The sequence below is a fragment of the Mastigoproctus giganteus genome, chromosome 4, assembly GCF_048544385.1.
Source record: "Mastigoproctus giganteus isolate SK-2022 chromosome 4, ASM4854438v1, whole genome shotgun sequence".
NCBI lineage: Eukaryota > Metazoa > Arthropoda > Arachnida > Uropygi > Thelyphonidae > Mastigoproctus > Mastigoproctus giganteus.
Window position 1 is genome coordinate 9,266,511 of NC_143578.1, and position 26,795 is coordinate 9,293,305.

General features: G+C 36.6%; 1 protein-coding gene across 3 annotated transcripts in view; it reads left to right on the top strand.

Annotated features, from left to right (window-relative positions):
* LOC150086374 (lethal(2) giant larvae protein homolog 1-like) overlaps positions 1 to 26,795 on the top strand; it is a 242,693-nt gene that overhangs the window by 190,384 nt on the left and 25,514 nt on the right. For all 3 annotated transcript variants that reach the window (XM_090372550.1, XM_090372551.1, XM_090372552.1), the window contains exons 16-20: positions 1,101 to 1,251; positions 6,717 to 6,886; positions 15,430 to 15,546; positions 19,018 to 19,184; positions 25,567 to 25,672. In XM_090372550.1, coding sequence (XP_090228676.1) covers positions 1,101 to 1,251; positions 6,717 to 6,886; positions 15,430 to 15,546; positions 19,018 to 19,184; positions 25,567 to 25,672 — 711 coding nt within the window. The remainder of the gene's footprint in view (positions 1 to 1,100; positions 1,252 to 6,716; positions 6,887 to 15,429; positions 15,547 to 19,017; positions 19,185 to 25,566; positions 25,673 to 26,795) is intronic.

Here is a 26,795-nt window from a genome sequence, read left to right on the forward strand (position 1 = left end):
CAGAAACAATATATATAGTTTAATATTGATATTTTTTTGAATGAGGTTTTCCTAATGCTTTGGTTGTGCTATTACTCCTTTTTGCAGTCAGGAGTTGGACACCTATGATTAACTGTATAACAAAATTTGTGTAGATGAAGCAAGCTGCATGGCTGATTTTACTTCATATATGTTTACTTTCATTGATCATATATACCATTTGTTTTACCATAAGGTTTTTGAATTCAGCTGCCTTTTTGTTCTTAAAAATAAAGATAAATTAACAGTATTTTTACTAATATAAGGAAGTACTAGTGATAAAAGGATTTTAAACATGTCTGCTTTCTGTAGTGACTGCCTTGTTTGAGAGTTATCATAAAAAAAAAACTTTGATCTGTTTCCCATTGGTTATTTTATTTATTTAAGTACTAATCAACATAGTGTTAGTTTGCAGCATCACAAACTGATTGTTCATAAGCTGGGATGGTTTCTTAAAGTTCTTTAATAATTGAATAAAGAATTTCTTTATTCATATTTGTTTTACTTTTATTATCTAACTGAAACAAAGCTTTTGATTAATCTGTTAAATCATACACTGGTATGTAGTATTAATCAGTGTGAATTCTTAGTGTATAATTGGTCAGCATCTCACTTGATAGGAACATTTTAATTTGTACTTAATGAGTGCTGATATTAAAAGATAATGTACATGAGCACCTACATTAAAGAGGATTTTAATGTGAAATTTCTTTTTAGATCATATGTAGACTGCCTGTCTGTGTCTACTTTTTGTAGCGACTACTTTATTTGAAAGTTACCTTACCAACATACTTTGCATGATCTGTTTCCAATTGCACATTGAGTCTTATTTAAGTACTAATCAGCATACTGTTTGTTTGCAGCATCATAAACTGATTGTCCAATATGGGAAGGTTGAGTAAAATTTGAAGTGGTGTAATCGTGGAATTACAACAGTCAGTTCTTTGGTTATAATTGAAAGTTCCTTTCTGATAAAGGAACAATTTTACTCTCAGAATGCATTTTTCTTGAAAGTTTGCTTTTTGTTTTTCTGAACCTGTTTGGTTAATAACATCTTGTGAAATTTGATTGTCTTCTTTTAGATATCTCAGGAGCTGGAGATGGTGCAAAATCCAAATCTAGGTTGTTCAGGAAGTCTTTGAGACAGTCTTTCCGAAGGTTGCGTAAAAAGAAGACCAGGACTGTGAAGGAACAATCAACTCCTCCTCCTTCTGGTGATCAGCAGAAAGATGGGTGAATGCATTTTCTGCATTTTCTTTAGATATTTCAGAAATGCTTTAAAGCAGTTTTAATACAGAATTATTCCACTTAACACTCTGCAAAAATGGTTAATTTTGATATCTCTTGATAAACATAAATTAATATAGGAAGTCCTGAGTATTTACTATAGGGAATCTTTTTTTTTTTATAAACACTGGCATTACAATATCATTAAATTTTTTTTTGTTAAATCTTACTGGTTCCATACTGAGAAAATAATTGCAAGGTATATTTTGTGGGACTTATAAAATTTATTAAAACTTGCCATGACTATTGCAATTAGTAATTGCATTAGTTGTTAAACTTTTCGTGTGTGTCTTTTTTCTCCCCTCTTTTATATCTCTTATTTGTTTTCATCTATTAGAATGATTTTAATGTACGACAAGACTAAAATAGCTTGATAAATTGAAAAAGGACATTGTGTACGTTGGCTGTCATCCAATTTAAACTTGTAGAAGCTGAAATTTTCTGGAAGTGGACAAGATCGAATTAACTGATACGTAAATAAATGAGGATTATATTGCTTCACTTTTTTTTTAATTATGGTTTGATTTTTGGCAATTGCCCCTTTCACGAACAAGTTCCTGGATGTGTATCAGCTTGTGTGGAGTTCTCAAGACGTGCTTGAATCCATGGTAGCAAATTTGCTGAATGTAGGTGGGCACAGGTAGTTTCTATGGCAGTACGCTTTGTGGAGTGAGTTTGTGGAACTAAGTTTTTTAAAAAAACTTCTTAAATATTAATTAATTTGACTTGATTGTCCAACAATTAAATCATCAGAATCAAATCAGATTTTAAAAAAAAAGACAAGTATAAAAAAATGCTAAATTTTTATTTTTTAATTCAACAATATCCTGTCTGTTTGTATCAAAGCAATAAAAGTTGATTCAGTTTCAAGTTACCAGAATTTACAAAAATTTATTCAATTTTAACTTTTGTATGCCCATGTCAGACAACTTATGTTAACAGTTAGCATTAGTAGAGGCATTTGATGCAAGAAAGCAAGCTTATGCAGCATCAGCCAAAAAAAAAAAAAAAAACCCACTTCCACTTCACCCCTCTGTTTGTTCAAAATACCTGTCCAGCTGAGCCTTAAACTTATTTAGGCTATCAACCTCCACCACAAGGGATGGGAGTCTGTTCCACCAACCAACCACCCGCTGGCTAAAGGCAAATTTCCGCACGTCTATCCTACATCTGTCTTTCCTCAATTTGAATTTATGCCCTCTCAGGTGATTATTCTGAGCTAGAGGAAGAATCCCATCAGCATTGAGCATGCTCAAACCATTCAAGGCTTTATACACCTCTATCAGATCATCTCGCTGGTGCCTAGTCTCCAGACACTGTAATTTGCAAAACGTAAGCCTTTCTTCGTAAGAGCACACCTTTGTTCCATTCACTAATCTTGTTGCCCTTCTCTGTACTCGTTCCAGCAGCTCTACATCCTTCTTGAAATGAGGCGTCCAGACCCATATACAGTACTCTAGGTGTGGGCTGACCATTGCCTTATACAAGGGAATAATCACCTCCTTATCCCTGCTAGAAAAATTCCTGTATATCATTGACAATACTCCATGAGCTACTCTTGCAGCCCGTCTGCACTGATCAGAGAACTTCATATCTGCCTGCACAACTACCCCCAAGTCCCTTTCATTCTCTACCACTGTCAGTGTAGTACCACAGAGTTGATACGTTGCTCTGGGGTTGCTGTTTCCCATGTGTAGTACTTTGACAAATGTAATGTTAAACTTCATTTGCCACCTCTCATCTGCTCAACCTTTCCAGATCCTGTTGCAGCAGCATAGTGTCAGTAGTGTGCTTGACAACCCTGCCAATCTTTGTATCATCTGCAAACTTGGACATTAAGCTTGATATACCATCATCAATATCACTTATAAATACAGAAAACAATAATGGACCCAACACTGAACCCTGAGGGACTCCACTAATAATATTAGTCCACAAAGAGCAGTGTCCATTGATTACCACTCTGTCTTCTTCCCCTCAACCACCCCTTTATCCATAGCAGCAATTTGCTTCCAATGTCACACTGCTCCAATTTGTGTAGCAGTCTTCCATGTGCAACAGTATCAAAAGCCTTTCTAAGATCCAAGTATATAATATCAAAGCTATTCCCTGCATCCAGTTCTTTTGTGACTGCATCATAGTATCCAATCAAATTGGTCAGGCAAGACTTCCCCTTAACAAAACCATGCTGTGTCTGAGCTATAACTGAAGTCTTGTCTAAATGATCCTGCAGTGCTTCTTTAACCAGTGCCTCCATTAATTTTCCTGGAACAGAAGTTAAGCTCACAGGTCTATAATTACTTGTGTCAGCCTTTGATCCTCCTTTGTGAATTGGGGTCACATTTGCACATTTCCAGTCTATGGGTACCTCCCCTGAGTCCAAGGAAGCTCTCATAATTATGGTTAAGGGTTTGCTTACTTCCTTTGCTGCCTCCTTTAATATAACTGGATAGATCCCATCCACCCCGGGTGCCTTTCTTGTGTTTATATTCAACAGTTTCTCCTCCACTTTACTCCCAGTTATTTCAAGATTCGGTAGCTAGAGTTGAATACACCTCCGGCATTCCCCTCGCTGAATAACTCATGTGTGAATGTCGATGCAAAATATTCATTTAGTTTGTTAGCTACCTGAGCAGGATCATCAACAGTTGACCCATCAATATCAAGTGGACCAATCTGATTCATCCCCTTCCTTCTAGAGTTTACTTAAGTAAAGAACTCTTTGCTGTTTTTCTTTGCATCCCTTGCCAAGGATTTCTCGTAATCTGCCTTTGCCTGCCTAACCTCCTTTGTAACTTGGTTGCATATCAACTTGTATCTATCATAGGCTTCTGTGTCATGTTAATTTGTAAGTATCCCATGCATTTTTCTTCTCTGCCATGTGCCTCATTAGTTCATCTGACATCCATTTTGGCCTAAACCTTGAACAATATTTCTTAGTTGGTATGTAAAGCCTAGTAGCTTCCAAGATAAGTTCTTTGAATGCTTCCCATTTTGAATTTGCTGTTGGTAACATCATCAGTTGGTCCCACTGTATAGAATTTAAATACTGTCTCAGTCCATTGTAGTTGCCTTTACGGAGGCAATACCTCTTCCCTTTACCCCTAATGGTAGTTACCTCTTTGAGTAAATCCCACTTCAGCACACTGTGATCACTGCCATCTAGTGGTTCATTTATCTGCAGATTCTTAATGGATGAAGAATCACTGCTGATAATCAAATCAAGAGTATTACTCCCTCTAGTTGCCTCCCGAACATGCTGATGTAGAAAACAATCATCCAATAAATCCACAAAAGCCCTGCTAGTGTGTGAGTGACCAGCCCCCAAATTCCAGTCAATATCTGGGAAATTAAAATCTCCCATTATAAGACTCTCTGATTTACTGGCCCCTCTATTTCCCTGTACAGTTTCTTATTATACTCATCAGAGTCATTAGGCCTATAGCACACTCCTACTCTCAATTTTGATCTCCCAATGCTTATGTCACACCAAACTGACTCAACACTGCACTGTCCAGCAATGTCGACTGGCTTCACTTCCTTGGTTTTTATGTGTTTCTTAACTAATAGCATAACTAACCCTTCCCCCCTTCCTATCCTGTCTATCCTTTCTGTAGACGTTGTACTCCCCAAATTCCAGTTCTGCATCCCTTATATCTGTGTGACACCACGTCTCTGATATCCCAACAATATCTGCCTTTGATGTTTTGGGCAATACCTCAAATTCATCAAATTTATTTACTGTACTCCTAGCATTGGTGTACACGCAAGTATACCTGCATCTGTTTCTATTCTTAGCTACCCTAACACAACCCATGTGTTTACTTGTACCGCAATTGCTCCCAGCAGTCTCTGAAATATCATGCATCTTGTTTTTCAGGCTTCTGCTCATTCTAATAGAAGCAGTGCAAGAATCTCTTTCACCTCTGCCAGTGGCTACTGTCAATCTAATGGTCTTTGTCTCCCCCCAAGCTAGCAGTTTTCCGACCCACCTAACACTGCCTTGATAGCATCAGCAAATATTCTTGCACCCTTTCTATTTAAGTGTATCCCATCCCTGTAGAAGCAATCTCTCCTGTTAACAAGTACAGTCCAGGCTGAAAAAAATTCTACCCCTTGAGCCTTGCACAATCTTTCCAGGGCCGAATTGATCGACAAGGCTCTCATCATATACTCCCTCCTGTTGTGTCTGGGCAGAATTGCAGACACTTTCAAAATCAAATTCAGTTATGGGTTTTTATGTGATTTCCAAAGCTATTTTCTTATGAAAATCTGTAAATTGTCTGCAATTATTTGGAAACAGATAAGATATGGCAACAACTATTTGAAAGTTTCCAGATAGTTCATGTATAAATTACATCACATTATCATTACCTGAAATTATTTTGAATTATGTGTATGAGGGGAACAAAGGGGGTGCTCTTACCAAGAAAGGATTAAGTTCTGCAAATTGCAGTGCCTGGAGAATAGGCACCTGCGAGGTGATCTGATTGAGGTGTATAAGACTGGATTGAGCAAGCTGAATGCTGATGGGATTCTTCCTCTTGCTCAGATTAAGAATCCGAGGAGGCATAGATTCAAATTGAGGAAAGAGTTAGATGTGCGGAAATTTGCCTTTAGTCAGCGGGTAGTTGATTGGTGGAACAGTCTTCCATCTTTTGTTGTGGAAGTTGATAGCCTAAATAAATTCAAGGCTGAGCTGGACAGGCATTTGGAATGACTGGAGGGGGTGATATGGAGGGTTTTTTTGGCTGATTTCACATAAGTTTGTAAGAAAGCATTGTATGCCTCTAATGTTACTGTGTATCACACGTGGGCTGCAATACTGACATATCTGAATGTCACATTTGGTAGCACTGAAAATCATTCCAAGCTAATATTCTCAGATTATTTTACGGTTGAATGGGATAAGTGCCAACTTCAAAATTGGGTAAACAGCATCTTAATTATCTAGTTAAGTATTACAGACTTCAAAGATAATTGCTAGTTTGTAGGTAGTATTAATTCAAGTAATATTTTCTGTAATGAGTCAGTATTGCAGCAATATGTACCCACTCCACTGAGCCATTGCATCAAAAGTATATATACTTCACAGAGGCCATACATCAAACATGTACATTCATATTTGTGAAAAGGTAAAGTCAAAATAAAGGAAATAAATAATCATTAAGTACAAAGTTTTGATTTTTACTCAATTTCTTGAAACTTACCTCACAGAGCTCACCCTGTCAAACTGACTAAGTCCCTACATTTGGGCAACTTATTTGTGAAAGGATCAATAAATTGCATTAAAAGTTTCAAATGGCATATTACTGTGTATTTCAGTTATGTAATCTGTATTTATTTGCATATGTAGGAATTCAATATATAAAAATAGTTTAGTTTATTATAAATGGTAAAACTTCTTATAGAGAAACAGAAAAAGACACAAAAGATACTCAGCTAACTACTGCACAAGATAAGATTGAAAGCTCACCATCTCCAGAACCAAAGTCTGAAGAGAAACAAGAAGTTCGTACAGATGATGCTGTGAGATCTATGGTTCGTTGCCTTTACTTTGCCCAGAGCTTCATCATTAATAGTGAGTACCTTTGCCAAATTGTACAACTTAACTTTATGTTGCATTTTGATTTTTAATAAAGTGCACACTCATGCATGAACTTTTTGCATACTGCAAAAATGGAAAGAATAACATGAGATGGGAATTTGCTTAGCATAGCTTTGCTAAATGTGGTCAAAAGCCTAAAAGATGTTGGGCAACTGCTTAAATTTCAAAGATTTGCCTTTAGTAATCAGTGAACAATATTTAAAAAATTGTCAATCAGTTATTCAAACAGTTTCTCTTAAACTTAAATGTGCAAACTCTCTGCATTTTCACAGGCAAAGAGCTTTTGTGTAGTTTTATTTGTTTCAATAAACATTGGTAAATATTTGGTAGAAATGCCTTCAATAAAATTAGGGAAAGATTTTTCTAATTTTTATTTTTTTATTATTTTTTTGTTTACAGCAGATGTCATTAGTTTTCTCCCTTGAATTTTTTTTTCTGCCATTTTGACCTTATTATCATACTTTGCAACAGCATGTGAGTTGATGTTGAGTTTATGGAAGCATCCTATTTACCTAGTTTCAAATGTATTAATGTACATGGAAGGCTATTTCTGCATCAAAGGGTTGACCATTCAGGCCTGTTTGATCGGATTTTAAAAATCTGACCAGACAGGCCTGAAAAAAAAAATTCAAATTTAATATCAAGATGTAAAAATTGCATTTTACTTGCTTATACTGTATTTAAGTTTGTTTAATAGGGTTTGTCCTCACATGTTGGTATAGCAAACAATATTTTTTTTTTGTTATTGTTGGTTCATGCAACAAAAAACCATTCATGGGGAAATTTCTCTATATGCTGAACCATTTTCTAGGATCCAGATTCACTGTCATCTGAAATACTAATATAAAAAAAAAAAAAAAAACTTCATTGACATTATCAGTTATACTGTCAACTGTCCACATTTATTTTTCTGTCTTTAGTATGTGTTGAATGTTGGGTAGTGTAGCCCAAAGTTTGCCACTATCTGAAATGTGGTTTTTTTTTTAAACTTCTGCCATTTTAAATGACCTGTTCTGACAATTCTTTAATTGACTCCATATATGTTTAGTTGGATTAAGTTAGCATTAGTAAAGGCTCTGCCAAAAAAAAAAAACTAATTTCACCCATCCAATTACTCCAAATGTTTGTCTAGTTCTGTCTTGAATCTATTCAACTTCTACGACAGATGGAAGTTTGATTCCAGTAATCAACCACATGTTGGCTAAAGGCAAACTTCCGCACATCTTTTCTACAACTGTCTTTCCTCAATTTGAATTTATTCCCTCTCAGGTGATTATCCTGAGGAAGAATCCCATCAGCATTGAGCATGCTCAAACCATTCAAGGCTTTATACACCTCAATCAGATCACCTTGCAGGTGCCTATTCTCCAGACACTAATTTGCAAAACTCAAGCCCTTTCTTTGTAAGAGCAACCCTTTGTTCCATTCACTAATCTTGCTGCCCTTCTCTGCACTTGCTCCAGCAGCTCGACATCCTTCCTAAACTGAGGCCTGAGTACTCAAGATGTGGCCTGACCATTCCCTTGTACAAGGGGATAATCACCTCCTTTATCCCTGCTAGAAAAATTCCTGTATATCATTGACAAGACACCATGAGCTACTCTTGCAGACTGCCTGCACTGCTCAGAATTGTGCAGGCAGATACTTTCGTATCTGCCTGCACAATTACCCCCAGATCCTTTTCATTCTCTACCACTGTCAGTACACTGACAGTGGTAGAGAATGAAAAGGGTTACTGCTTCCCATATGCAGTACTTTACATGTGTCAATGTTAAACTTCAGTTGCCACCTCTCAGTCCATCTGCTCAACTTTTCTAGATCCTGTTGCAGCAGAGTACTGTCACAAGTGTCATTAACAACCCCCCCAACCTTTGTATCATCTGCAAACTTGGACATTAAGCCTGATATACCATCATCAATATCATTAATAAATAGAGAAAACAATGGACCCAACACTGAACCCTGAGGGACTCCACTAATAACATTTAAGCCACGAAAAGCAGTATCCATTGATTACCACTCTGTCTTCTCCCACTCAACCATCCCTTTATCCATAGCAGCAATTTGCCTTCAGTGCCACACTGCTCCAATTTGTGCAGCAGTCTTCCATGTGCAACAGTATCAAAAGCCTTTCTAAGATCCAAATATATGATATCAAAGTTGTGACCACAGAGTATCCAATCAAATTGATCAGACAAGACGCCCCTTAACAAAACCATGCTATGTCTGAGCTATAACTGAAGTCTTCTCTAGATGATCCTGCAGTGCTTCTTTAACCAGTGCCTCCATTAATTTCCCTGTAACAGAAGTTAACTAACAGGTCTGTAATTACTTCTGTTGTTCTTTGATCCTCTGTGAATTGGGGTCACATATTTGCACATCTCCAGTCCATATGTACCTCCCCTGAGTCCAAGGATTTGGCTAAGTGTTTGCTTACTTCCTTTGCTGCCTCCTTTAATATATAGCTGGATGGATAAGGTCCACCCAAGGTGCCTTATATTTATCTTCAACAATTTCTCCTCCACTGTGCTCTCAATTATTACAACATCTAGGTCACTGTGCCGACCGGGCTAGCCAGGTAGGTAAAGTGCCTGCCTGGCAACCCAAAGGTTGCGGGTTCGATTCCTGTCTGGCTTGGATCACAGTAAAATGCAAAAACTTTGGGAGATGCAATATGGCCATATGCAAGCTGATGTGCCAACAACTAAAAAAAAAAAAAGTCACTGCCAGAGTTTAATTCACCTCTGGCTTTCCGCTCCCTGAATAACTTGTGTATGAATGTAGATGCAGAATACTCATTTTGTTAGCTACCTGAGCAGGATCATCAACAGTTGAAGAACCACTGATATTCAGTGGACCAATCTGATTCATCCTCTTCCTTCTAGCATTTACATAAGTAAAGAACTCTTTGCATACTTTGGCAAAGATTTCTCGTAATCTGCCTTTGCCTGCCTAACCTCCTTTGTGACTTGGTTACAGACCATCTTATATCTATCATAGGCTTCCATGTCACCAATTAATTTATATGTATCCCATGCATTTATCTTCTCTGCCACATGTCTCATTAGTTCATCTGAAATCCATTTAGGCCTAAACCTTGAACAGTATTTCTTAGTTGGTATGAAAAGCCTAGTAGCATTCAAAGATTAATTCTTTGAATGCTACCCATTTTGAATTTGCTGTTGGTAACATCAGTTGGTCCCAATGTATAGAATTTAAATACTCTCAGACCTCCATAGTCATCTTTACCAAAGCAAAAACTCTTCCCTTTACTCCTGATGGTAGTTACCTCTTTGAATAAATCACACTTCAGCACATTTTGATCACTGCTACCTAGTGGTTCCTTTATCTGCAGATTGAATGAATTTCCTTTATCTGTAGATGCATGAAAAATCACTAGTGATAATCAGATCAAGAGTATTACTCCCTCTAGTTGGCTCCCAGACATGCTGATTTAGAAAACAATCATCCAATAAATCCACAAAAGCCTTGCTAGTGTGAGTGACCAACCCACCAATTCCAGTTAATATCTGGGAAATTAAAATACCCCATTATAAGACTCCCTGATTTACTGGCCCACTATTTCCCTGTGCAGTTGTTTATTATACTAATCAGAGTCATTAGGCCTATAACACTCCTACTCTCAATTTTGATTTCCCAGTGCTTATGTTACACCAAACTGACTGGACACTGCACTGTCCAGCCATGTCAACTGGCTGTACTTCCTTGGATTTTGTGTTTCTTAACTAATAGCATAACCCCTCCTCCTTTCTTATCCTTCCTGTAGACATTGTACAGATATAAGGAATGCAAATTCCAGTTCTGCATTCCTTATATCTGTGTGACACCATGTCTCTGGTATCCCAACAATATCTGCCTTTGATGTTTTGACCAACACATCAAATTTGTTTACTAAACTCCTAGCATTGGTGTACACACAAGTATACATGCACCTCTATTTTTAGCTACCCTAACACAGCCAATGTGTTTACTTGTACCGCAATGACTCCCAGCAGTCTCTGAAATCCCCTGCTGCTTGTTTTCCAGGCTGCTACTGATTCCAATAGAAGCAGTGCAAGAATCACTTTCACCTCTGCCAGCGGTTACTGTTAATCTATTAGTCCATGTATCTCCCCCAAGCTGATAGTTTTCCGACCCACCTAACATTGCCTTGATGGCATCAGCAAATATTTGTGCACCCTTTCTATTTAAGTATATCCCATCCCTGTAGAAGCAGTCTCTCCTGTCAACAAGTACAGACCAGGCTGAGAAAAATTATACCCCATGAGCCTTGCACAATCTCTCCAGGGCCAAATTGGTTGACAAGGCTCTCATGTACTCCCTCCTATCGTGTCTGGGCAGAATTTCAGACACTTTCAAATTCAACCCTGATTTACTGCTTTTTTTTTTTTTTCCAGCAGTGACCTGTAATTGTTAAGTAATTCTGCAGTTCTTCTACTCTTAATATCATTAGTGCCAATGTATACAACAATATCACCTTTTGTGCCCTTAAAAGATATCTGCTCTACGTCCTCAATCTTTGCCTCTGGCAGACATACCCTGGTCTTTTTGCAAGTTCACAGTGATATGGAGATACGTGAAGGATCACGGCCATGCCAAATTTTTTTTATGTTAACGAAACTTGTGTGTGTTTTAATAGTATAACCTCAGGGCAAACAGTTGTATGGAGCATTGTCTAGTACAGTTATGCTTTTTGGCTGAATGTTGCTTAATTTTTCTTCAAACCATTTCTCAAAGCATGAGCCACCCATTTCATTATGGTAATCATTAGAGCTACTGTTGTCATGAAAATTTATTTCCACATCTGGAACAAAACTGGTTTGCTTCTAGGGTTTATCAATATAAATTTCCCAGCTTTTCCTAACAGCCTTTAACCCTGTAGATAATCCTCTCAAAAAGTAATTTCTCCCATCTTTCATGTTTGAGTCTTGCCCATACTTTTGTGTTTGTATGACCAGCATTAACCAGGTTTCATCTAAATAAATATTGTTCTCCCTTCAGACTTGATACTGATTAATGGCATGAAGATATTTTCATCTCCAAATGATGATTTAATCTCGTTCATTTAAAGCAGATGTATGTTTACTGTAAATGAATTGAATGTCATTCAACTTGCCAGAGGGAGCATAAATTCAAATTGAGGAAAGATAGTTGTAGAATAAGATGTGTGGAAATTTGCCTTTAGCCAGTGGGTGCTTGATTGCTGGAACATTCCATCTGCTGTTGAAGTTTTACAGCTTAAATAACTTAAAGGCTGAACTATTCACTTTTGAAGGAATGGATGGGTGAAATGGGAAGGTTTTTTTTTTTTCTGATGCTATATAAGCTAGCTTTCTTGCATCATATGCCTCCTAGTAATGCTAAAATTCATCCAAGTTCAAAATTTGGTAGTTGGTTTCTATCATTTACTTTTTTCAACAGTTTAGATGTAGTAGGTAGGAATTAAGTTTCTTTATAATATTGATTCCATTTTAAAACAAATAGACGACAAAATAAAACCATCTTACTTCTGCAAGGGTGAGTGCTTACTTCTAGCTGATAGTAGCTTTTGACAAGGTGAAACCAGTTGATTGCACTTAGACTTTAATTCTCAAGGCAGTCTTAGCTAAAACACCAGTTAAATTGCTGGTGCATCTTGAATGTGTACGAACAGATTCGGTGAGATTCTCAATGCTAACTTAGCATTAGCATTAGTAGAGGCATTTGATGCAAGAAAGCAAGCTTATGCAGCATCAGCCAAAAAAAAAAAAACCCACTTTACCCCTCTGTTCATTCAAAATACCTGTCCAGCTGAGCCTTAAACTTATTTAGGCTATCAACCTCCACCACAAGGGATGGAAGTCTGTTCCACCACCAACCACCCGCTGGCTAAAGGCAAATTTCCGCACGTCTATCCTACATCTGTCTTTCCTCAATTTGAATTTATGCCCTCTCAGGTGATTTTTCTGAGCTAGAGGAAGAATCCCATCAGCATTGAGCATGCTTAAACCATTCAAGGCTTTATACACCTATCAGATCACCTCGCTGGTGCCTAGTCTCCAGACACTGTAATTTGCAAAACTTAAGCCTTTCTTCGTAAGAGCACACCTTTGTTCCATTCACTAATCTTGTTGCCCTTCTCTGTACTCGTTCCAGCAGCTCTACATCCTTCTTGAAATGAGGCCTCCAGACCTGTATACAGTACTCTAGGTGTGGCCTGACCATTGCCTTATACAATGGAATAATCACCTCCTTATCCCTGCTGGAAAAATTCCTGTATATCATTGACAATACTCCATGAGCTACTCTTGCAGCCCGTCTGCACTGCTCAGAGAAATTCATATATGCCTGCAACTTTTTAATAAACATTGTTAATAATTTGCTTCGTGTGATGTATTAGCACACTTAGTGAAAACTGAACACGTTGCAATTCTAAGAACTAGTTGCCATGTTAAAAATGCACCAAAACTTGTTATGCATTGATCATCCCTATAATTTTTGCTCGTGCTGTATTCAAAACTTTTACATGATTTGGTATAAGGTTTTACATGATCAAATATATATGAACGTGGTATTGTTTATTCAAAATTGCATCAGAGATACAAAAGCTCTTCTAAATATATTGTCTTGCATACAACACCACTGAACTTCTCCCCCACAGAAGCCAAATGTTGACTCATAATGCTATCACAGACTATAGCTTGTCTCAAGTCTTTACTAGTTCTGTATACCAGATTTTTTAGTTACCCTCATAGACAAAAACAGTTTTAATGAATTTTGGTTGCAGGAGCGGGTTGCTTGTAACTCTTCCCCCCCCCCCCTGAAAAGTGAACCAGTTCACTGCTTGGTGCATTATTGCCCCATAAAGGATTCTCTGTAAATGCAGTAAACCAAACCCTCATTTAACCAAATCCTTTATCTACCACTTATAATGGAGAAGAACATGGTCAGTTAGTACATCTGTAATTGCACAGTAAGTAGAATATGTTCCAGCAAAAACGCTTTGACTATGAGTTTGTGATTTCTCATTCTTTTTGAGAGGTCGGAGTACAAATCTCATGAATGACTGAAGGATTCTAAAAGCTTTTTTTAAATGTACTTACAAGTTTGTTCATGTGCTTCTCTCTAAACAGATTTTTTCTGTTCAGTCTGTAAACACATGTACAGATAAAATACACAAAGATCACTTGAAGTGGTAACTATTACTGAAGTAGCTTGTTTTCTCTGAAAGCTCTCCAACAAGTCAGCCAGTCAGTGTAAGTTTTTTTTTTTTTTCCAAGGAACTTTTCACACATATATAACAAGAAAAATTCAAAGAACTTTAACTAACCAATGAGTTTTCAAACTGGTAAGCTTCAACAAAGCTGAACCTTGCCAAAAAAGTTCTAAATAATCCCCTTTCAAAATTATTTTGGTAAGATTCTATTTTATATACAGGTAGCCATTGTTTTGAACGGTCTGATTTGTGCCGATTCAAAATAGCGCTAGTCACTGAATATAGTCTTAAGGCCATGAATATTTATTTTTGAATTTTTTTTTTTATAAATTCAAAGTTTTAAAATCGTCAAACAATTTATCAGCATCATAATGTACTATGTATCATTGACTGTTCACATGATCGAGGATAATCTGAGCCAGTCACAGATAATACATCAGTTTTGCAATCCAGGGAGTAATAGCCACCTTTAAAGCTTATTACCTATGGCAAACATTTACAGAAATGGTAAAAGGTACAGATGTGTCCAACATTGTCATCGGAGAATACTGGCAGTCATTTGGTGTCTTAAAGGGCATCAGTCACATTAATGCAGCCTGGCAAGAAGTGACTGTCAATTATCTAAATAGTGTGGTGTCAACGTCTCCAAGATTTCATGCATGACTTCAGACGATTTGAGCCACAACAGAATGTTATAGTAAAATCAGCAGGCAGGTAGGGTTAGAAGAAATTACAATTGAAGATGTAACTGAGCTCTTAAAATCATGCAGAGACTCTTTCAAATGAAGACCTTGAAGGGTTAGTTGCAGAATTTCGCAAACAGCAGGAGGGAGAGAAAGAAGACCCTCTAAAATTATGAAGACCAGTGATCTACAATGGATTCTTGCAAGTGTAGAGTCCCTCACTAATGGTTCTGTTACATTGATCACAACTGGGAGAGGAGTGCCACAGTTAAAAGGGGGTGTCATATCAACAATGAGCCCTTATTTTGAAATTCTTAAAGAAGGAAGAAATCCAGGCAGTCAACACTTGCTTTTTTGATCAAAAAAGGCAATCTTCTCAACCATGGCCTTCAACAGAAGATCCCCAACCAGGGCCTTCAAAAGCCAAATAAAACTTTGGCATTATGCCACTGTCAATGTTTTTTCTAATTTATTTTTTATTATTATATATAACTATATGTAGGTTAAAAATAAAACTTTTTTTTAATTAAAAAAAATTAATATTGCACAGTAATTAAATTAAATGGAAATTAAGCTTTTTTTTACTATTTTAAAAACAGTAATTTTATACTTTATAGATGTAATCACTACTCCTACACTCTGGGCAGGAACAAATGCTGGAACAGTCTACATTTTCACAATCACTCTACCCACAGTTGAAGGAAGAAGTTCAGACCCTGTAACTTGTCAGCTGGGTAAGTTTATAATTGTATAAAATATCAGGTCTCACTTTTTTAAGTTTTTTTCAATTTCTCTGGACTAGACAGGCTACACTGCAAAGTTAATTGCAGGACATGGTTCCATTTCTTGTTCAGTCAATAGCTTTGCAAATCAAACTATAAAAAGGGGTATTTATTCTATATACTTAATTTTGATTTCTTATCTTGTAATAGAATCATCAGTAACCTTGTTTAACAAACACCACTAAGTCAATTTTCATGAACTTTTCAGAAAGACATTTCTATTAATCTCAGAAATATTTTGACTATATGAAAAATTCACATTTCAGATTTGTGAACAGAGATTGACAATAGAAAGACTTTGAAGATAGTAAATTCAGAACAGCGTGGTGGACTCAAGTTAGAGAAAAGAGCCAAAATATAAAGTCTAAAGGAAAAAAAAATCTTAAATTTCTTGTGAAATGAAATGCTGAAAATTGGAAGGGAAGTGTTATGGTTACATGTTATCCAGAGATTTAACTACCAAAGAATAAGTTCCAGAAGATTGAACCAAGGCATAGTACATGTTCATAACAATGGAAATAAAGCTGACTGTGCAAATTAAGTTCACTCTGTAAACTTGGAGTAAAGCAGGCTGTACTTTGCTTCTTTAAAGGGATGGAATACTAAATTTTCCTTGTTTCTTGTACACTAAACTATCAGACTTGCATTTTTTATTATGTGCTCCATTAAAATTATATAAATATAATTTTATATTATTACATGTAATAATATTATATAATATATCTCCATTAAAACTATAAATATAATTTTAATGGAGCATGTAATAAAAAATGCAATTTTGGATAGTTTTTAGTATGGAAGTAACAAGGAAAATACAATTAGTAACTAATAACTTGAAATTTATTAGTTTTATTAGGGGAGAGAAATAAAATTGTTCACTTGAAACAAGTGAGCAATTTTATGTATTGAGGAACAGACATTAATGAAGGTGGAAGATTAGGCATGGAAATAAAGAATTAGCATCAGTAGTGACAAATGATGCGAGAAAGCAAGCTTATACAGTATTGGCCAAAAATCCCATTTCACCTATCCATTCACTCCAAAAGTTTGTCCAGTTCTTCCTTGAATTTAAGTTATCAGCTTCCACAGCAACAAATGGAAGTTAAATTATATGCTCATGAGCATATAAGCTTCCAATCAGGCAGCAACCACTTGCTAGCGAAAGGCAAACTTCCATACATCCGTTCTGCAACTGTACTTCCTTGATTTGAATTTGTGCATAGTCTAAGCAAGAGGTCCATCAGTATGTCCAAGTTGCATCAGTTATGGGTGGAAAATTCCCTCCCCCCCCACCAGTTCCACAAGACCTCTAACACTATACACTGTCCTTTCTGTACACATTGTACTCCTCATATTTAAAATCTGCATTCCTTATGTCTGAGTGACAGTCTGATATCATTACAATATCTGCATTTGATGGTTTAATCAGTACTTCAAGTTCAAATTTATTTACCATGCTCCTAGTATTAGTGTACATGCAAGTGTTCTTATCCTTAGCTACTCTAACACAGCCTACATATTAACTTGTTCCATGATGGCCCACAACAGGGATTGAAGTACCAGACAGTTAATCTGGTTAGTCTGTCTGTCTCTGTATCCCCCCAAGCTATCAGTTTTCCAACACACCTAACACTGTCTCAATAGCATCAGAAAATATTCTTCTACCCCTTCTATTTAAGTGTATTCCAACCCCGTAAAAACAGCCTCACCTGTTAACAAGCAGAGGCCATGCTGGGAAAAATTCTACCCCATGAGCCTTGCCCATGGGGTACAATCTCTCCGGGGCTAAATTGATTGACAAGGTGCTCAACATGTACCAAATTATTATGTACCACTAATAATCTATGGATCAGAATCATGGATAACGAGGTAGAAGGATATCAGAATGCAAGCAATGGAAATAAAGTTTGAGAGGTGTGTGTATGGAAAGACTAAAAGAAATAAGAGTGAAAGATTGCATTCAGGAAAAAGTGGGAGAATAAAGATTACAAGAAAAAATTGAGAGGAACAGAATGAGATGATTTGAACATGTAAAGAGAATGGAGGATAAGAGACTGCCAAAAAGATGATAGGAATGAAAAGGGGGGGAGAGAAATGAAAAGGGGGAAAGAAAGCTAAATTGAAAAGACTAGGTTTCCTTATTGACTTGTCTTGAAGCTAGAATGACAATGGAAAAAGTAATACTAACAAAAGTTCCACAGAATGTTGGCTGTTTGTACTGCATGAAACTTGAGTTTGAAATGTTAAAATGTGACAAATCTGTTTAAGTTTTAATTTGACTTGCATGTCAAAGATAGTGTTATAGGAACTGTAATTTCTAGTGCAGCCAGCAGCAATAGAGTTCAAGGGTAACATAATTTCAGATTTTCCATCACTGAAGAATGTTTCCATGAAAACATTGCCACACTTCTATATTGCAGAAATCAGCTGGGCTACTAACTTGCATTTGTTCCATATTCTTGCATATTTTTCAATAGTTGTGTTTGTCAGGTTTCATTGATCAAGGTCACATTTTGTGGATTACTTTTGTTTTGTTTTGTCTAAGTTTTATTCAGCATTTTACTTGTTTTCTTGATTTTAAAACATTCAGAACAGGACTCAACATTATTGGATGTAACAATATTTAGGTAACAAGTTTACATAGATTGAACTAGTGCTTACATAATTATCTATTTCAGTTTTACTTCTCCCAGTCTATTTAAAATTCCTGTATAATATTTGATAGCATTTCTCTTTTATCATTAAATCCATTCTTTTCATTTATTAATCTGAAATGGTAGTATTCATGTTTTGTATGCAATATATGACATTTAGCTTGCTGTTTTTCATTTTTGAAGATTGTCAAATGATAACTTGTGTTATCTGGTATCCTTGCATTTTTCTTCAGTAGTTAATAGTTGGGCCCTTGAGCTTGTAATTGTAGTAGTTTTTCTTTGTCAAGGCTTTGTAGTAGCCTTTCTCTTTGTCAAGTTTTTCTCATAACCAAGGCAAACATTGACACTATAATTTTAAGATGCATACAATAAATACTTGTATATTTCCAGGCTAGTAAATTCACAATATAAAAAATATTGTAACAAAAGCATATTTTATCCATTTGTGTACTATTCATCCAGCCAATAATTAATATGCAATTTTGAATTGAATTTAATTTTCATTACAAAATCTTAGTTTAATGAATCAAAATCTAGATGCATCTAAGGTTCATTTAAAAAAAAAAAAAATCAAATGGGCCTGTGGTACTTGTTATTCCATGATTAAAGAATAACAATACAGCATATCCAGTGACAATTTTTAAAAACTAAGTATGGAGCTTTCAGGGTAAACGACCCCCTTCTTCAGCAAAAGACGTATGCAAAATATAGATGTTAGAGAAAAAAATTTTCATATAATCTCAACTTAATTACTGTTTTTCTTTATTAGGAAAAGAAATCCAGTTGAAACACAGAGCACCAGTTCTTTCCATCCAAATTGTTGACCATAAGGGTCATCCTCTACCTGACTCACTACAAGCTGAGCAGCAGCAGAGCAAACCTAAAGATCTCAGTGGAAGTCACAGGGTTCTTATTTGCTCAGAAGAACAGTTTAAGGTAATGCTTCAGTCAACAGATTTGCTCTATTTAAAATTGATTTGAGGAAGAATTAATGATGCAATTAAGGATAACACTTAAAGGATTAAGTCATTTTTATTGAAATGCCACAATTAAATTTAAAACACTTCAATACAAACAGTGAAACATTGACACTTCCTTAATACACTTTCCAATTGTCAAGCCTGTAGAGGTATGTTAATGTCCAGATAGCTTTAGATAGTAATTTATTATAATAAATAATGCATAATAGCTGAATTACAATGAACAACGATTAAAGTTAATCATTAATTACAATAAATAATTGAATTGCAATTAATAATAATAACAAGGCTGTCTGAAAATAGCTGCCACAGATCACCTAATTTAATGTAAATTAAATAATCCATATAACTAAGATTATATGTAATTAATCTAATCATTCTTGTGCTGCTAATCTGAGCTCCACATTTCTTAGCATTCAGCTTATTACTGTTATTAGTAGTGGCAGATGATGCAAGGAAGCAAGCTTATATAACATTAGTCACAAAAAACACCTTATACAGACAGTTAACAGTATACTACTGTTAACTGTCTGTATAAATTTTCTTTAAAGAATTCATAGTCAACCTCATTCTTTAATTACTTTCTCCCTTATGCCTCCAGGGTGATTTTAATAGACATGTTTTTCATAACACTATTGAAATATCCTGAAACACTTCTGTTTGGAACAGAGAACATTAGCTTAATTTTTCTGACTCACTCTGAAACATTTTTTAGATTTAGCCAATGATGTAGTAGATGAGTCTAGTACTAGGTGTTCATGGGTACACACTAAAACTTGAAGATTGTATGGTGTTGAAATTGTGATGTCCCTCTTATACCTTCCACTCTTTATCAAAAAATTTCTACTAAACTAAAGTTTCTTAGTTCGAATACAGTCCTCTGTCTTTCTCACAGAACTTCATCAGGAAGTATTTCTGCAAGGATGGTCCCAATGCTACATTATTTGCAATCAGAATAAATGCCCTCTGAATCAGTCTTTTAAAATGCACTGTTTGCTTGATGTTTGCGGAGCAGTCGGGTACGGGACATGATACTGCCAAGGGGGATGTCTTTGTGTGTGCACGATGTAAGGAGTGCAAGGAAATCAGGTGACAACTCAGCGTTGTTATGGGCCTTTATGAGAGCTTGAAGGACAGGGTGGATGCCCTCGAAGGAAATAAATTGAGGGGCCCATCAAGCTCTCAGCTGCCCACATCAACGCCAGAGCTTGCACTTGGTCATCAGGCAACACAGAGGCAGCCCCCTAGGCAGAATGCGCTGGTCCCACAGGAACTAGTAGTTGTTGGTGACTATTGTCAGGGAAACGGGGAACATGCTTTGTAAAAAGGATAGGTGGAATAGGACCAGGGTATGTCTGCCAGGGGCAAAGGTTGATGACGTTGTAGAGCGGATATCATCTTTTAAGGGCACAAAGGGTGATATAGTTGTACACGTTGGCACTAATGATATTAAGAGTAGGAGACCGGCGGAATTACTTAGCAAGTACAGGTCACTGTTGAAAAAAAGCCGTGAATTAGGATTGAATTTGAAAGTGTCTGCAATTCTGCCCAGACACGATAGGAGGGAGTATATGATGAGAGCCTTGTCGATCAATTCGGCCCTGGAGGGATTGTGCAAGGCTCAAGTGGTAGAATTTTTTTTTTCAGCCTGGACTGTACTTGTTAACAGGAGAGATTGCTTCTACAGGGATGGGATACACTTAAATAGAAAGGGTGCAAGAATCTTTACTGATGCTGTCGAGGCAATGTTAGGTGGGTCGGAAAACTGCTAGTTGGGGGGGATACAAGGACTAATAGATTAACAGTAGCCACTGGCAGAGGTGGAAGTGATTCTTGCACTGCTTCTATTGAAATGAGCAGAAGCCTGAAAAACAAGATGCAGGATATTTCAGAGACTGCTGGGAGTCATTGCAGTACAAGTAAACACATAGGTTGTGTTAGGGTAGCTAAGAATAGAAACAGGTGCATGTATACCTGCGTGTACACCAGTGCTAGGAGTTTGGTAAATAAATTTGATGAATTTGAGGTATTGCTCAAAACATCAAAGGCAGATATTGTTGGGATATCAGAGACGTGGTGTCACAGATATAAGTAATGCAGAACTGGAATTTGGGGAATACAATGTGTATAGAAAGGATAGACAGGACAGGAGGGGAGGAGGGGTTATGCTATTAGTTAAGAAACAAAGTCCAAGGAAGTGAAGCCAGTCGACATCGATGGACAGGGCAGTGTCAAGTCAGTTTGGTGTGACATAAGCATAGGGAAATCAAAATTGAGAGTAGGAGTGTGCTATAGGCCTAATGACTCTGAGTATAATAAGATATTGTACAAGGAAATAGTGGGCCAGTAAATCAGAGTCTTATAATGGGGGATTTTAATTTCCCAGATATTGACTGGAATTTGTGGGTTGGTCACTCGCACACTAGCAAGGCTTTTGTGGATTTATTGGATGATTGTTTTCTACATCAGCATGTTCGTGAGGCAACAAGAGGGAGCAATACTCTTGATCTGATTATCAGTAGTGATTCTTCATGCATTAAGAATCTGCAGATAAATGAACCACTAGGTGGCAGTGATCACAGTGTGTTGAAGTGGGATTTACTCAAGGAGGTAACTACCATCAGAGGTAAAGGGAAGGGTTTTTGTTTTCGTAAAGGCGACTATGATGGTCTGAGACAGTATTTAAATTCTATACAGTGGGACCAACTGATGATGTTACCAACAGCAAACTCAAAATGGGAAGCATTCAAGGAACTAATCTTGGAGGCTACCAGGCTTTACATACCAACTAAGAAATATTGTTCAAGGTTTAGGCCTAAATGGTTGTCAGATGAACTAATGAGACATGTGGCAGAGAAGAAAAATGCATGGGATACATACAAATTAATGGGTGACATGGAAGCCTATGATAGATATAACTTGGTCTGTAAACAAGTCACAAAGGAGATTAGGCAGGCAAAGGCAGACTACAAAAAATCCTTGGCAAAGGATGCAAAGATAAACAGAAAAGAGTTCTTTACATATTTAAACTCAAGAAGGAAAGGGATGAATCAGATTGGTCCACTGGATATTGATGGTTCAACAGTTGAGGATCCTGCTCAGGTGGCTAACAATCTAAACGAGTATTTTGCATCTACATTCACGCATGAGGAGTTATTCAGGAAGGAGAATGATGTAGGTAAAGTAAACATTGGCAGTGAGCTGGATGATTTTGTAATAACTGAGAGGAAAGTGGAGGAGAGATTGTTGAGGATAAACATAAAAAAGGCACCTGGGGTGGATGGGATCTATCCAGTTATATTAAAGGAGGCAGCAAAGGAAGTAAGCAAACCCCTAGCCATAATTATGAGAGCTTCTTTGGACTCAGGGGAGGTACCCATAGACTGGAGATGTGCAAATGTAACCCCAGTTCACAAAGGAGGATCAAAGGCTGACAAGTAATTATAGACCTGTTAGTTTAACTTCTGTTCCAGGTAAATTAATGGAGGCACTGGTTAAAGAAGCACTGCAGGATCATCTAGACAAGATTTCAGTTATAGCTCAGACGCAGCATGGTTTTGTTAAGGGCAGGTCTTGCCTGACCAATTTGATTGGATACTATGATGTAGTCACAAAAGAACTGGATGCAGGGAATAACTTTGATATTATATATTTGGATCTTAGAAAGGCTTTTGATACTGTTGCACATGGAAGACTGCTGCACAAATTGGAGCAGTGTGGCATTGGAGGCAAATTGCTGCTATGGATAAGGGGATGGTTGAGTGGCAGAAGACAGAGTGGTAATCAATGGACACTGCTCAACGTGGACCAACGTTATTAGTGGAGTTCCTCAGGGTTCAGTGTTGGGTCCGTTGTTGTTTTCGGTGTTTATGAATGATGTTGATGATGGGATATCAAGTTTAATGTCCAAGTTTGCAGATGATACAAAGTTTGGCAGGGTTGTTAAGGACACTACTGAAGCTATGCTGCTGCAACAGGATCTGGAAAGGTTGAACAGATGGGCTGAGAGGTGACAAATGAACTTTGACAAATGTAAAGTACTACATATGGGAAACAGTAACCCCAGAGCAACGTATCAACTCTGCGGTACTACACTGACAGTGGTGGAGAATGAAAAGGACGGGGGGGTAATTGTGCAGGCAGATATGAAATTCTCTGAGCAGTGCAGACGAGCTGCAAGAGTAGCTCATGGTGTCTTGTCAATGATATACAGGAATTCTTCTAGCAGGGATAAGGAGATGATTATTCCCTTGTATAAGGCAATGGTTAGGCCACATCTTGAGTACTGTATACAGGTCTGGAGGCCTCATTTCAAGAAGGATGTAGAGCTACTGGAACGGGTACAGAGAAGGGCAACAAGATTAGTGAATGGAACAAAGGGTTGCTCTTACGAAGAAAGGTTTAAGTTTTGCAAATTACAGTCTGGAGACTAGGCACCGGCGAGGTGATCTGATAGAGGTGTATAAGGCTTTGAATGGTTTGAGCATGCTCAATGCCAATGGGATTCTTCATCTTGCTCAGAATAATCACCTCAGAGGGCATAAATTCAAATTGAGGAAGGACGGATGTCGGATAGATGTGTGGAAATTTGCCTTTGGCCAGCGGGTGGTTGGTTGGTGGAACAGACTTCCATCACTTGTTGTTGAAGTTGATAGCCTAAACAAATTTAAAGCTCAACTGGACAGGTATTTCGAACGAACGGAGGGGTGAAATGGGAGTGGTGTGTGTTTTTTTTTTTTTTTTTTAGCTGATGCTGAATAAGCTTGCTTTCTTGCATCATATGCCTCTACTAATGCGAATGATGCATAGTCAACAAACAACCATAGACTAAAATGCCATTTACACAGATCAGTATTTTCTATCACTCATATAAAATGAGAGGAATTGAAAGACCCTATAAAGAGCCATAAATAGTGTTGGTTATTGAGTTTTCAGAATGACAACCCCAAAAAAAAAAATACTCTGAATTGAAATTCAGTGAAGAAATTATTCCTATTAAACAAAGTGTAAAATTCTTAGGAATTACTCTAGTTAAAAAGCTAATCTTCCTGGAACACATTTCAACCAAATGCACAAAAAAAAAAAAAAGAATATATTAAAAGTTGGCCTCAGTTACATAGGGAACTGGCAGATTTGCTCTTCTGAAGCTGTATTTAGCACCCAATCAGTTCAAACTAAATTATGGATCCCCATTATGCCTAGAATGTCCACAGACTATAGCTAGAAGCATCTCTAGCTGTTTAACACAAACAATTAACATTGCAGTATGCATGATAAAATTTAATCCATGCCTCAATAGTTCTACTTGGTTACCAATATTTGTCTTGAAATGAGGGAACCTGTACAGCATGTCTACGTGCCAATAAACCACTTGATAGCTTAGTAAAAACTTAAAACAGATCTAAACCTGAACTTTAAAGTTTCTATTTCTGCTATGGAGTGTATATATCTCAAAATTAGAGGAAGAATCTCCTTGCATGTAACTCATTTTGATTTTTTGTTATTTTATGGTAGGTTCTGCAGTGCTCTTCCCAAAACACTGTTCACTAAAAATATTTTCATTAGAACTCCCCACCCCCCACCCCACACAGAGTTGAAATTATATGTAATAAAATTGTCTTTGATTACCTATAGAAAATCTGATTAGATTTTAACATGATTATAATTATGTTAAGTCCAAAAGTATAAAAAAAGTGATATATAGTGACTCACTGTGTATGCTAAAGGCTTTAGTATATCCAGTCAGATTCAGCACACTTTGTATGTTCCTTATCTAAATGAATATAAAAGGTACGTTGAATCTGGTCTGCATAAAGTAAGGCAAGAAGCAGTACCAGCTTAACTCCAAATTGATCATGGGCACATTACCTATTCATTCATACATACTAAGAGCTGGAGATCCTCTGTACTATCTATACCAGATTAATTTTGCAGCCTGCAAATATGTCAATGTGAATAAAAAGGGGAAAAAATTGTTCATATTTGCTGAAATTTTAATCTAGTTATGGATCCAGAGCATGGTGCATTATGGCTGTAGTTCCATAAAATTCAAAGCTACTACCACCCATCAACTTAATGATATTTGGTTAAATTCATTAAGTCAGTTGGTGAACACCAACTGACTTAGTGTATAATTCAATTAAAATATTTAATTATACACATTGTGATTAATATTTGGTTTGTTTAATATAGAGATGAAATGCTTGATTTAATTGGTTCAAGAAAGTTGAACAAATTAGCTGTTGCCAACTTCTGAATCAGTTAAGAGACTCCAAAAATTATATTTTATTTTTTAATTATGTTAAGAATAAAACAAATTTATTCAATAAACATTTCAGGTATTCACACTGCCAAACCTGAAGCCTTACCGGAAGTATAAAGTAACAGTACATGAAGGTTCTGCGGTAAGAAAGGTTGGCTTTGCTGCTTTTACAAGCAAAAGTGGTAAGAAGTTGCTCATTTTAATACTTTCTTGCTATTTACTGATCTGTTTATGTCAAAATAAATTTTTCTAAATAATTTAGGATGCTTTTTTTTTTTTTATTTTAGAGAATAAAGCTTTGGTTTTCTGCAAGGATGATTTTGGACCAATTTAAATATGAGTGAGGTTGACAGATTCCCACAATGTAGGCACAATATAAGGAGGGGGAGGATTTGATTTAAGGGATCTACATAAACCAATTAGCATAGATAACTTAAAGGAGATTTTTCACTTTTAAAGAAGTGCAATACAGCATTTTCAGTTAACTATGCAAGTGCATCATAGTTTTTAATCCAGTTTGGATGAAAAACCACCTGACTTTTAAATGAGAATCATTTCCTTCTCATTTGACAGAAAATGAACTGGATATTTTTGTCAAAGCAGACTTTTCCAGTGGCTGACTAATTCAGCCACATTGAGAAAGCCAAGGGTTTCTGCCCTCCCCAATCCAGATTGACTCAATCCCATAATTTTTTTTTTTTTGCATTCGGTTCATAAAGGTCTTAGATCAAGCCAGTAGTGAATGTGTTAAAGTGAAGTTAAATCCATTGAAAATACAGGATATATCAAATTATGTACATTTTAATAATCCATGTATGAGTAATTTAAATGAAATACCTTTTGTAATAAACAGATTGGACATGTACAAAATGAGTGACTAAGCTGCAGAAGTGACTCCCTCTTGGACCCATTTTTAAGAATAAGTGTTAGATATGCTGTTCAGAGGTGGGAGCCATGAGGTTTGCACATTGTGAACAACATAGATTTGTTCAAATGTTCTCAATTATATGCTGATGCAGTTTAGAGTGAAAAAGATAACCATTGTGCATTTATTGCTATATGATGTTCATACAAAATGAACAACTATTTGAAATGTGCCACATCTTGGTCATGCACTTTAATTATTAATAAATCAACTGTTGCTATTGAATGAGTTGCTGCAAGATAATTTGTATAACCATGGGAGATGACAGCAAGCTTAACATAAGTGGTAGTGTCCATCCTGTACTATTGATGGACTGAAATCAAGAAGTATCTGTTAACTGCATGGGTGACAGAATTTGAGTGAGAAAATGTGTGCTGCAT